This window comes from Eriocheir sinensis, chromosome 27 (genome assembly GCF_024679095.1).
Source record: "Eriocheir sinensis breed Jianghai 21 chromosome 27, ASM2467909v1, whole genome shotgun sequence".
Classification (NCBI taxonomy): Eukaryota; Metazoa; Arthropoda; class Malacostraca; order Decapoda; family Varunidae; genus Eriocheir; species Eriocheir sinensis.
This window is the reverse complement of record NC_066535.1, coordinates 8,064,941-8,078,620: the sequence shown is the minus strand read 5'-3', so window position 1 is coordinate 8,078,620 and position 13,680 is coordinate 8,064,941. Positions and strand designations below refer to the sequence as shown.

At 45.3% G+C, this 13,680-nt stretch overlaps 1 protein-coding gene across 1 annotated transcript in view; it reads right to left on the bottom strand.

Moving 5' to 3' along the window:
* LOC127004066 (furin-like protease 2) overlaps positions 1-13,073 on the bottom strand; it is a 63,081-nt gene extending 50,008 nt beyond the window's left edge. Inside the window, exons 1-2 of the mRNA XM_050871366.1 lie at positions 12,836-13,073; positions 3,127-3,301 (exon numbers count right to left, since the gene is read on the bottom strand). Of these exons, the coding sequence (XP_050727323.1) occupies positions 3,127-3,301; positions 12,836-12,981 (321 nt within the window). The 5' untranslated portion in view covers positions 12,982-13,073. The remainder of the gene's footprint in view (positions 1-3,126; positions 3,302-12,835) is intronic.
* Between the last annotated feature and the right edge of the window lie 607 nt (positions 13,074-13,680).

Genomic DNA, 13,680 nt, shown 5'->3' with positions numbered 1-13,680 from the left:
TTCTTTTAGTTTGTTGTTGTTGGTGTTATTTTTTATGTTGTTGTTGTTGTTGTTGTTGTTGTTGTTGGTGGTGGTGGTGGTGGTGATGTTGTTCTTTTCGTTTACATTTTTTCTCGTTTTTTAGTTGTTTTTCTTCTTCTTTTTTTCTTTTTCATGTTGTTGTAATTGTTGTTGATGTTGTTGTTGTAATTGTTGTTGTTGTTGTTGTTGTTGTTGTTGTTGTTGTTGTTGTTGTTGTTGTTGTTGTTGCTGTTGTTGTTGTTGTTCTTCTTCTTCTTCTTTTTCCGCCTCCTTCTCCTCCTAATATTTTTTCAGTTCGTTGTGTACGAGTCTCGGCCGTTACCAAGTCATGCGCCGTGTGAACATAAGGTAGTATGACGTTGTGTAACCAGTGGGCGTTGGATTGGTCGATATTAACATAGTATGAAGCCGTACTGTCAAACATTTCAAGGCTTACACACCCATATTTGGTTAGGCTTTGGTAGAGGTTGCTGTGGGTAGAATTTTCATAGGTAGTTTTATGCGCCTAGTGATAGTTTGACAAGGTTTCTGCACCATGAATATAAAAAAAACCCATTCATGTGAACCTGACTGATCTCTGTGGCCTTTGGAAATAGATGTTGCGAGAGCCGAAAGCGTATGCGAATAATAGTTTAGAGAAAGTGTGCAAGGGCCGAGATGAGAGTCCAATACCACCATCACCACCATCACAACCACCACCACCACCATCACCACCACCACCACCACCACCACCATCGGAATCTCTTGCTGCCTGTTCCCTTGGTTTTCAGTTTAATGTAGTGTCGTGAGAATAAACAGCATTTCCACCCCCTCACAGACATGTCTCTACTTTGTTCCCTTTCATCCCCTCACAGACATGTCTACTTTATTCCCTTTCATCCCCTCACAGACATGTCTCTACTTTATTCCCTTTCACCCCCTCACAGACACGTCTCTACTTTATTCCCTTTCACCCCCTCACAGACATGCCACTGCGCCCTACCACCTTTCTTTTTGTCTGTCCTCTTGGTCCTTAGTCTTCTGTATTATCGTGAGTTGGAAAGTTTCGTTTAGTCGGCGCAACATCTGTGGTCATATGCCGGAGAGAGACAGAAAGGGAAGGAATTATAGGAGAAGGGAACAGATCTCAGGAGACGGGACACAACCCCCGATTAATACCTGGTACCCATTCACTGCTGGGTGGACAGGGGCGTAGGGTATCGGAAAAGCCGCCCAAATTTTTCCACTCCGCCCGAGAATCGAACCCGGGGTCTCTCGGTTGTGATGTATTATCGTGAGAATAAACAGCATCTCCACCCCTTCACAAACACGTCTCTACTATCATACCCTGCCACCCCTTTTCGCAGTCGTCTCTACCGTACCCTGCCACCCCCCGTCACCTGTCCCCGCGTCCCTATGGCTCCCTTTACATGCCATGGAGTTCAATGTAAAGACCATTCAAAGAGGAGGGAGAAGGAGGATCAAATACCACGTTCACTCATGACTCTAAGGCTGATACACAAAGTCGCAATCCACCTTCTCTGATGCAATAGTAAAATAAAAATGCAATCTCTTGGTTCCAATACTAGACCTCATCCTCTCTCCTCTCCTCTCTCTCTCTCTCTCTCTCTCTTTGAATGATGATGTAACCTGTCTGGAAAACTTATTACCTTTATGTGTTCTGCACCTTGACAAATCATATGTGTGTGTGTGTGTGTGTGTGTGTGTGTGTGTGTGTGTGTGGTAGTATTGGCGGCACGCACACAGGACGCACCTCAGCGGCTCTTACGACACAGCGCGTGGAGGAGTGACGCAACGCTCTTCCTGACAAGCACTGCACAAGGCCAGGCACAGTAGTAGCAGTAGTAGTAGTAGTAGTAGTAGTAGTAGTAGTAGTAGTAGGACTGGCCTGGTTTAGCTAATCACATCGACTCTCTTTCTCTTGTTCCTAAAGGTCGAATCGAATTTCTTATTCACTCAGTATGAACGGGTGATATACTTCCTTGTCTTACGCTGTAATAGACAGGCCAAGAGCAGAGAAAATAGACTCACATGATGACACCAATGAAGAAATGAAGGAGGAGGAGGAGGAGGATATGGAAGAGAGATATAAGAAGAGGAGAAGGAAGAGAGAGATGAGCATATGAAGAATGAACCCTTACCAAACCAATATAAGCCCCCCCCCAAAAAAAAAAAAAAATCATGTCGTTCTGAGTGGATATTTTCGTCGAGGAACAAGAAGAAGAACCACAAGAACTCAAGGACCCAACCCTCAAGAAGCCAAACACTCACTTAAGTCTGGACGATATCTCAAAAGCTGTGTTGATTGCCGGGTCGAGAAACATGAAAAAGAGGAAGAAGAAGCAGAAGAAGAACAAGACCAACACGAAGGCCGGCTGGCGTCGAGGAACTAGAAGAAGAAAGACGAAGAAAAAGAAGACCAAGAACACATGAAGGAGCCAACACACACGCAGTTCTGAGCGATGTATTGATGCTTTTGTTGAATGGCGACGTCGAGGAATAAGAAAAAGAAAAAGAAAAAGGAGAAGAAAAAGAAGACCAAGAACACATGAAGAAGCTAACACTCTCCTAGTTCTAAGCGATGTCTTGATGGCTTTGTTGAATGCTGGCGTCGAGGAACAAGAAGAAAAAGAAGATGAAGAAGAAGAAGAAAAAGTACACGAACACACGAAGCCAACTCTCATGTAGTTCTAAGCGATGTCTTGATGGCTTTGTGAAGAAGAAGAAAAAGTACACGAACACACGAAGCCAACTCTCATGTAGTTCTAAGCGATGTCTTGATGGCTTTGTTGAATGCTGGCGTCGAGAAGAAGAAGAAGAAGAAGAAGAAGAAGAAGAAGAAGAAGAAGAAGAAGAAGAAGGAGAAGAAAAAGAAGAAGAAGAAAAAGAAGAAGAAGAAGAAGAAGAAGAAGAAGAAGAAGAAGAAGAAAAGATGACCAAGGACATATGAAGAAGCCAACACACACGTATTTTTTTTCTGAGCGATGTCTTGATGGATCTGTTGAATGCCGACGTCGAGGAACAAGAAGAAGAAGAAGAAGAAATAGAAGAAGAAGAAGACGAAGAAGAAAAAGCCCAAGAACACACGAGAAAGCCAACACTCACGTAGTTTTGCGCGATGTCCGGGTGGTTGTGTTGGATGCCGTCGTCGAGGATGGAGATAACGACGCCCCTGCCCGTGTAGCCGCGCGCCCAGGCCGGGGCCACGTTCATGTCGAAGCCCTCGTTGGCGCCCTCCTTCAGGTACCACTGGCGTTCGTAGAGTGGGTCCGGGAACAGGCTGCTGGGGGGGCGTCGAAGGGGGGCGGGGGGAGCGAAGGCGGTGGAGGGGGAGGGGTGAAGGGGGAGCGATGAATGGAGGGGGGGATGAAGAGTGGGCGGTGAAGGGGAGGGGGGGAGGAGAGAGGGAGAGACAAAGGTGAGTTAGATATTTAATTCCTACATCAGAACAATTACCATTATTATCACTATTAATATCATCATTATCATCATTTTGTCGTACAGGAAGCAGCTCAAGGACAAAAATTGATATATAAATAATTAAATAAACCGCGCGAATCGCCGTCCCTGTAAAGTCGAAATGAGTGATCTTCCATATCATCATTATTATTACTATTATTATTATTATTATTATTATTATTATTATTATTATTATTATTATTATGAGGAGAAGGAGGAGGAGGAGATGGAGGAGGGACGGAACAGGTAGAGAGGGGGGGGGAAGTGTGTTCACCTGAGACGCCGAGAAAGAAAAAGAAAATGAAAGTGAAAGCGATGAGAGGGAACGAGAAGGAGGACGAGAGAATATACGTGGAAGGTGAAAGTGACGCGATGAGAGGAGAGGGAGAGGGAGAAAGAGGGAGAGAAAATACTAAGGTGAGGTAAGGTCTGGTTAGGAGAGGTTAGGTAAGGTCTGGTTAGGAGAGGTTAGGTAAGGTAAGGTAAGGTGAGATGAGGTGAGGTGAGGTGAGGTTAGGTTAGGTTAGGTAAGGAAAGGTAAGGTCTGGTTAGGAGAGGTTAGGTTAGGTTAGGTAAGGTAAGGTGAGGTGAGGTGAGGTGAGGTAAGGTAAGGTTAGGTTAGGTTAGGTTAGGTAAGGAAAGGTAAGGTCTGGTTAGGAGAGGTTAGGTTAGGTTAGGTTAGGTAAGGTAAGGTGAGGTGAGGTGAGGTAAGGTAAGGTTAGGTTAGGTTAGGTAAGGTAAGGTAAGGTGAGGTGAGGTGAGGTAAGGTTAGGTTAGATTAGGTAAGGAAAGGTAAGGTCTGGTTAGGAGAGGTTAGGTTAGGTTAGGTTAGGTAAGGTAAGGTGAGGTGAGGTGAGGTGAGGTGAGGTAAGGTGAGGGTAGGTTAGGTAAGGAAAGGTAAGGTCTGGTTAGGAGAGGTTAGGTTAGGTTAGGTAAGGTAAGGTGAGGTGAGGTGAAGTGAGGTAAGGTAAGGTGAGGTGAGGTGAAGTGAGGTAAGGTAAGGTAAGGTAAGGTAAGGTAGGGTCTGGTTAGGAGAGATGAGGTTAGGTAAGGTAAGGTGAGGTGAGGTAAGGTAAGGTAAGGTGAGGTAAGGTAAGGTAAGGTAAGGTAAGGTAGGGTCTGGTTAGGAGAGGTGAGGTTAGGTTAGGTAAGGTAAGGTAAGGTGAGGTGAGGTAAGGTAAGGTAAGGTGAGGTGAGGTGAGGTAAGGTAAGGTAAGGTAAGGTAAGGTAAGGTAAGGTCTGGTAAGGAAGATAATATAAACGGAGGGGCAGAGCGACAGAGTAAAGCTAATAAATATCTTAAAATACAAAAAGAAACAAAGAAATAAACAAAAAAAAAACAAAAAACAAAAAAAAACAAGAAGTAAAAAACAACTGTACTCTCCTATATTGCCCTTCCTCTTCCTCTTCCCCTCACCCCTTAATTCACCTCCGTCCTATCCTCCTCCTCTTCTCCTCCTTTCCTTCTCCTCTCCTCATCTTCCTGCTACATCCTTGATTAAAAAGAAAAAAAGAAGTTGGTTGTCTGGTTGTCTGGTTGCTGAAGGGATTTGGGCGTGTTTGTTCTCTTAGTTTGGTTAAGTTATGCAAAGATTATGTTCCTGGGCCCACGACGGTACTGTTTAGATTATAAGTTATGTGTGGTCTCTCTCTCTCTCTCTCTCTCTCTCATCCTCATTAACTAAACGCATTTGTCTATTTGTCTGTCCATTTATTTCTCCTCCCTTCCTCCTCCTACCCCCCTCCTTCTCTATCTCCTCCTCCCCTCCTTCTATATCTCCTCCTCCCCTCCTTTTTATCTCCTTATCTCCCCTCCCTTGCTCTCCTCCTCCTCCCTCCCTCCTGCCCTCTCGACTTATCCTCTCTCTCTCTCTCTCTCTCTCTCTCGAATTCATCTTCCTTTAGTAAATTGAATCACCCGAAAAAGACAAAAAAGAAAAAGTAAAAAAAAAAAAGAGCCATTCTGTTACAACCGTGAACTCAAGCTGTTTAAATTGCGAGCTCCGATTTGGGTCGCTTTTAAAGGTATACGTGCGTCTCTTAAACCCTTTTTACATAATTCGTCTATTCCGTTCCATTCCGCTCCGCCCTTCCATGCAGCCGCCTTTCCGACCACCCTCTCCTCTCCTCCTCCCCATCCACCATCCCCCCCGACCTTTATAATCCGGCAGCCAGGCATTTCCTAGCCCCGACATTCACTCACATTTAAATATCTTCGCGAATTTCAGCCAAACGTGCGTACAAACATTTCCCGGCAAGCCCCAGCCCCATGCAGCGCTCCTCCCCCGTCCCCTGTCCTGCCCCCGCCCCAGTTCCCCCCCCCCCTCCGTCCCCGCCCCGCCAATATATTCCAATGCAGGCGCTCGGTAACATTTCCCAACAGCCGGCAACTCTTCTTTATTTTTTTCCTTTTAATCCTGGCATTTTATCAGCAATTGGACGAGACTTAGAACTATTGCCAAACTATATTTCAACTACTTGCCAATATTTGCAACTTGCTGAACCTAACATAAGGGAGATAACTTCTTTATTTTTCTTTCCTTTTTTTCCTGGCATCTTATAAGCCATGCACTGGACGAGACTCAGAAATATTGCCAAACTATATTTCAACTACTTGCCATATTTGCAACTTGCTGAACCTAATATAAGGGAGATAAGTTTTTTTTCTGGCATCTTATAAGCCATGCACTGGACGAGACTCAGAAATATTGCCTCACTATATTCCAACTACTTGCCAATATTTACAACAACTTGCTGAACCTAACATAAGGGAGATAACTTTTCCCTTTCCTTCCTTCTCCTTTCCCTCCTTCCTTCGAAAAGACTCATAGAGGTATTGCCTAACTGTACTTAAACGACTTATCAATATTTATAACTTCACGCTGAGTTTACGAGACACTCGGCAATATTCTCAAGCTTCCAGTAACTTTAGGAAGCAATTTTAAGCATTCCAAGATACTCACAGATATTACCTAACTATTTTTCAACTACTTATCAATACTTACACAAAAACTTTCTCAACCTCTTTCTTTCTTTCTTTCTTTCTTTTAAACTTTCATCATCTCGTTTTCGCTGTTATTTTTCTGTGCTGTCCCTTCTTTCTTCTTCCTCCATCCTTCCCTCCTTTCCTCCTTTTCCTTCCCACTCATCAATATTTACAAGAACTCTCCCAACCTAAGACCGAGTTTAGTATGACCACCGTTGTCAGATTATCGTACTCAGAGCCTAGTATTTACCGGTTTTTGACGCCTAACTATTGCTAAGAAACATCAGGAATTAACTATTTTAATGATAAATATAAATGCATCTAGTTATTGGGGCTCAGGAGAGGAGGAGGTCGGAAGTTGGTATATATAAGAAGCTGAGTACGACAATCTAGCAACGTTAAGTATGACATTCAGTGACACTCTTTTATCTTCCAGTCACTACAGAAAGCATAGTTGAGCATTCCAAGGCCGGTATTATAAGATACACTCGCTTCTCATATCAACTATTTCTAAAGGTCAAAGCTGGGATCAGTCGGGTTCTAATGAGTGTTTCTTTAGATTCACGGTACAGAAGAAGGGTCAGACTACCACCAGGGTCATAAAACTACTCCTGGAAATGTCCCAAACTCCTATGAAAGCTTTGTCAAATATGTGTGCTTGGACGACGAAATGTTTAGTAATACAGCCCCAATCCTCTCACAAATATAACCCAACTCCTACATTTTCTTCAACGACCCGCCAATATTTACAAGAACGTCCTCAACCTAAGACTGAATTTACACGACGCGCAGAATCTTTTACCGGAATATTGGCAACACGGAATGCACCGAACTTATTTCCTAGATACTGTTTTGAAATTGAAGATATAACGGCTTGGAGGACGAGAGGGAGGAAGGGGGGGAGGGAGGGAGGGAAGCAGGGATAAGAGAGAGGGAATGGAGGGGAAGGAAACAAGGAGGAATGGAAGGAAAGAAAGAGAGAGGAATGGAAGGGAGAAAGAAAGGATGCAAGGAGGATTGGAAGGAAGGAAAGAAGGAGGAATGGAAGAAGGAAATTAAGGATGCAAGAAGGATTGGAAGGAAGGAAAGAAGGAGGAATGGAAGGAAAAGAGGAAGGACGCAAGGAGGATTGGAAGGAAGGAAAGAGGGAGGAATGGAAGGAAGAAAGGAAGGATGCAAGGAGGATTACAAGAAAGGAAGGAAAGAGAGAGAAATGGAAGGAAGAAAGGAAGGATGCAAGGAGGAATGAAAGGAAGAAAGGAGGGATGCAAGGAGGATTGGAAGGAAGGACGGAAAGAAGGAGGAATGGAAAGAGGAAATTAAGGATGCAAGGATGATTGGAAGGAAGGAAGGAAAGAAGGAGAGAAGAAAGGAAGGATGCAAGGAGGATTGGAAGGAAGGAAGGAAAGAAGGAGAGAAGAAAGGAAGGATGCAAGGAGGATTGGAAGGAAGGAAGGAAAGAAGGAGGCATGGAAGGAGGAAAGGAGGATTGGAGGAAAGGAGGGGGGAATGGAGCGAAGGAAAAGAGGGAGAGGAGGGAAGGATGGAGGAAGAAGAAGAATGGAGAGAAGGAAAGAAGACAGGAGAAGGGACACCAGAGATAATGACAGTGAAAACAAGAAGATGAAAGTTTAGAAGAAAGAAAGAAAGAAAAAGAAAGAACGCCAGACAGACAAACACACTTGCCAAAACAAACACACAGACACACAAAGAAGAGAGAAACAAGAGAAAAGAAACAGGAAAAACACCGAAACTAAAGGAAAAGAAAGAAAGAGATAGAAAAGAAGTCAAACAACGAAGCAAAAGAGAGAGAGAGAGAGAGAGAGAGAGAGAGAGAGAGAGAGAGAGAGAGAGAGAGAGAGAGAGAGAGAGAGAGAGAAAGCCCACAAAACACCTCTAAAAGAAAATGGAATGAGTGCAAGACAAGAGAAGGACAAATGAAGTGAGGAGGAGGAGGAGGAGGAGGAGGAGGAGATAGTGTGGTGGATGGCGTAAAGCTAATGAGGCGAGGAGAAGGAAGAGCTTGAGAGGGAGGTAAAGCAAAGTGAGGAGGAGGAGGAGGAGGAGGAGGAGGAGGAGGAGGGGTAAGTGAGGACAATAACGAGGAAAAGGAGAAAAAAAGAGGACATAGACGAGGAAGAGGCGAAAAAGAGGACGAAGAAGAGAAAAAGAGAGGAGATGGAGGCGAAAAAGGAGGAAAATGGGGAGAAAGGCGCGGAAGAAGTGAAGAAGAGAAATAGAAGACAGAGAGGAGAAGAGGGACAGGAGGAGGAGGAGGATAAGAGGGGAAAATGAGGACAAGAACGAGGAAGAGGAGAAAAAAAAGCAACAGGAGGAGGAGGGAATATGAGAAGATGGATGAGGAAGAGAAGAAGAAAAGGAGGAGAAAAAGAAGAGGGAGAATGAGGACAAGGGCAAGGAGAAGGAGGAGAAAAAAAAAAGGACGAGGAGGAAAGGAGGAAAAAAGCGGCAAAAAAGTTGTGTAAAAAAAACTAGAGAAAGGAGGAGAAAGAAAGAAGAAGAAAAAAACGTAGAAGAACAAGAACACGAACAACGAAAACAAGAACAAGAAGAACAAAAACAAGAAGAGAGAACAAGAACAAGAAGAAAAATAACAAGCAAAGTGTCAAAAAAAGGAGCTGGAGAAAGGAGGAGGTAAAAAGAAGAAGAAAAAGACGGAAAAGAACAAAAACAACGAAAACAAGAAGAACAAGAAGAACAAAAAGACGAAGAGAGAACAAGAACAAAAATAACAAGCTATGGGTCAAAAGGAAACTAGAGAAAGGAGGAGAAAGAAAAAAGAAGAAGAAAATGACAAAAAAGAACGAAAACACGAACAAAAACTAGAGTAAGAAGAACAGAAAGACGAAGAAAGAACGAGAAAAAATAACAAAAAATAACAAGAACAAGAAGAGCATAGGACAGAGCCTAACAATACCAGTACAAGCACGTAACCACTCTCTACATCGGCCACGTCCCTTCCGCACACACGACAGCACCTCGACCAAGCAAGGCCTTCAATGTGACTGTTCAGCGTTCAGCACAGGCGTCTCGTGAAGGCCTTAAGTCCGCTGGGGTGCGCTGCGACGACTTAAGTACTCTCGATGGTGCTGTGACTGTGAGATACGACTAAGGCGGGGAGAAGGGGTGGGAGGGGTGAGAGACATTGGTGGGAGGGGTGAGGGATGAAAGTGGTCACGAGGGGAGGCTAGGATGGAGTGATGAGGAGTGATATGGTGTGTCAGAGAGGACATGGGTAAGGAGCATGGGTAAAGGACATGGGTGGGTGTGGTAAGAAAAACGATGAATAGGAAAGACTGAAAGACGACTAAGGTGGATGGGGACGGAGTGGAGAACGATGAGAGTGGATAAGAGAGGTCGAAGAACGAATGAGATGGACGGGAAGGAGTGACGGACAATGTAGGTGGATAGGAGGAAGTGGAGAACGAAGAGAGTGGATAGGAGAGACTAGAAGACGACTGGGGTGGATAGAAAGGAGTGAAAGAGCATATGGGTGGATGGAAGGGAGAGAAGGAGAGAGATGTGTGTGAGGTGGGACATGTATGGGGTTAGGATGACACGGGTGACTGTGTTTAAAGACACCATCGCTTCTCACATCAACTATTTCTAAAGGTCAAAGAGGGGATCAATCGGGTTTTCATGAGTGTTTTTTAAGGTTCATGGCACAGAGGAAAGGTCAAACTACCACCAGGGTCATAAAACTACACCTGGAAAGGCCTACAGCTCCTACGAAAGCCTTGTCAAATATGTGAACTTGGGCGACGAAATGTTTTAAAATACGACCCTCACTAGGCAGGGGAGGATTAGGTGGGGAACAAAGGGTAGGAGAGGTACTTGAGTAGGGCAGGACTCGCGTAGAGGACATATGCATATAGAAAACAGGACTCCAACACATACAAATCATCCCCCAACTTAACATTCCCAACAGCTACCCGGATGTGCATGTGTGTGTGTGTGTGCCTCGTCCCTGACCCTGACCCTGCCAAGACTAGAGCCCGTACTCTTAATTAACTCGTCCGCTGCGATTGGCACGGATTTCGCCTTCATTGGTATAGCCTGGTAACATACAGTCCCATGTCTTTCTCTGCCTCTGTGGTGGATAGTGGAGTGTTTCCCATGTGATATTGATGTGCTGGATTTCCTCTCTCAAGGTGCAGGACTTTACATTTTTCATCATTGAATTGTATATAGCAGCCACTTTTTGTTCCATTCCTGTAGTTTGGTGATGTCTTCTTGTAGGAAATCCGCAGTCAAGGGGCTAAATGTCTCGGCACCTCAGTTCACCTATTTGAAAAGCCTCTCGTGGAAGAAGTTGCCGGGGGTTTCATGGACTGTTTTGAGCTCCTGGTGATAGTTTTACGCGACTTCTGCACCGAGAACAGGAAACTCACGCATGGGACCCCGATTAATCTTTCCCGAGGCCTTGGAAGATAGTCGTAGGAGAAACCCGATACGTTTAAAGCATAAGGACGTCGTTGGTTGCTCGAGGCCGGGTGGTGTTTGGCTTCGGGCGTCCTCTGCATATTGACACGTCCGCCTCCCTTCCCTGTGTCCCGCCGCCCTGCCTGCCGCCGCCTCCTCCTTTCCCTGCTTAAATGACCTCTTAGACTCGCAACTTGGCGGAGCTACAGGTGGCGACGCTCTCTGACTTTCCTTACCTAGTCCCCGAGGCGAAGTCGAGAGAGTTTGTGGAGATTGGCGGCGAGGGAGGACGAGGGGAGTGGAGGGAAGGGACCGCAGGGAGAGGATGGGAATGAAAGGGTGAAGATGGGAGGGAGACGGAGTGGATGGGAGGAAGAATAGGAGTCAATTTGAGGAGGTGGAGGAAGATAGAAATGGATGGGAGGGAGAGGGAGAGAATAGGAATGAAGGAAAGTAGATGGGAATGAAGGGAGACTAAAGGAGCTGGGAGGAAAAAGAAGGGAGTGGATGGGAGGGACTAGAGGAAAACAGGAGTGAATTGGAGCAACTGAAGGAAGATAAAAAATGGAAGGAAGGGAGAGTGTGAGGATGGGAGTGAAAGGGAGTGGATGGGAGAGATCAGAGGAGGATGGAGGTGGATGGGAAGGAATGAAGGAGGACTTGGGTGGACGATAATAGTGGATAGGATAGACTTGAAAACGATTGGGGTGGATAGGAAGGAGTAAAGAACATGGGTGGATAGGAGGGAGTAGAGAAGGATAGAAGTGGATAAGAGAGGTCGAAGAACGATTAGGATGGACGGGAAGGAGTGGAGGACAATGTAGGTGGATAGGAGGAAGTGGAGAACGAGGAGAGTGGATGGGAAAGACGGAAGAACGATATAGGTGGATAGGAAGGAGTGAAGGACAATATGGGTGAATGGGAAGGAGTGGAGGAGGATGGCATTCGATGGGGAGGAATTACTGGCACATTGAGGCCGAGACGAAGGGAGGTGCTTGGTGAGGCGAGGCACGGACGGGGGCAAGGCGCTGAATAAAGGCAGACGCTGAGGGCACGAGAGGGCGACTAGGGACATGACAACAAGGGAAGGGGAAAGCCGAAGGTCAGACGGAGGAAGACAAGGAGAGCTCGACGTAAACAGAAGAAGAAAAAAAAGAGGAAAAAGAGAGGAAGGTAGTGGGACAAAAAGAGATGGTAAACAGACGGAGGTGAGGATGAAGATAGAGAAAGAAGATGAAGGCGGCAGGAGGAGGAGGGCTCGACGTAAACAGAAAACGGAGAAGGAGAAGATGAAGGGCACAGGACATGAACAGGTCGAGGGAAACAGAAGATGAAGGTGGCAAAACAAGAAAAAGAGCTCGCAAAAAGAAGATGAAGGAGAAGATGAAGGTGGTGGGACAACAAGAGGAGATCGAGGTAAACAGACGAAGGCGAAAAGGAAGGAGTGTGAATGTGAGAAGACAAGAAATTGAGCTCGCATACAGAAGAAAAAGAAAAGAAGTAAAAGAAGAACAAGAAGAACAAAGAACAAAAACAAGAAGAGCAAGAACAAGAACAAGAACACGAAAAACACGAACAAGAACAAGAAGAACAAAGAGCAAAAACAAGAAGAGCGAGAACAAGAACAATAACAAGAACACGAAAAAGAACGAGAACAAGAAGAACAGAGAACAAAAACAAGAACAATAACAGGAACACGGAAAACACGAACAAGAACAAGACGAAAAAAAGAGGAAACGGGAGAAGACGACGAAAAAGAAGAAAAGAACAAGAACAAAAAAACAAGAACGAGAACAATAACAGGAACACGGAAAACACGAACAAGAAGATGAAAAACGAAGAAAAGGGGGAAGACGACGAAAAAGGACAAAAGAACAAGAACAAAAAACAAGAACAACAAGAACAACAACAACAACAACCACTCACCTGGAGCCTCGGCGTGAAGGAGACGGAGGGATGGAGCGGAAGAATGGACTCCTGGCATTGAAAGGCGAGAACTGACGTCGATTCCGAACTCCCTCTGCTGCTGCTGCTGACGATGGCCCTCCTACTGCCCCTCCGTCGGCGTCCATGGCCCCGTCCCTCTTCACCCGCCGCCTCTCCACCTGCTGCTCCACCCACGTCACCTGCAGGAAGGGAAAAAAAAGAGAAACGTTAGCATCAAGGAACATTAAGAGAACGGTCATCAACACATAGCAGAAGGAAGATTGAATTCTCCTTCGTATCTTAATTCTTACATGTTTCAAATCTCTCTCTCTCTCTCTCTCTCTCTCTCTCTCTCTCTCTCTCTCTCTCTGCTACCTCGCTTCTTCCTTCCTTCCTCCTCCTCCTTCTACTATTGCTACAACTTATCTCCCTTCTTCCATGTTTTAAAATCTTCCTCCCCTTCTTGTTTTTTTTCCTCCTTCCCCTTTACTTCTTCTCTGTGATCTTTCTCCCCTTCCTGTTTCCTCCTCTTCCCTCTTCTTTTTCTTCCTCCTCCTCCTCCTATCTGCCTCCTTTTATGTTTCAAATCTCTATCCTCTTCTTGGTTCTTCCTTCCTCCTTCCTCTTCCTTTCCTCTTTCTGATCTTCCTCTCCTTACTATTTCCTCCTCTTCTTCGTCGTCGTCATCACCTCCTCCTCTTTATCTCCCTCCTCTTCTTTTTTTTCTCCTTCCCCTTCCTTCCCTTTCCGATCATCCTCTCCTTCCTAATTCCTCTTCTTCGTCGTCTTCGTCATCGCCCCCTCCTCCTTCTCCTCCTCTTATCTTCTTCCTCTCATATCCTAGA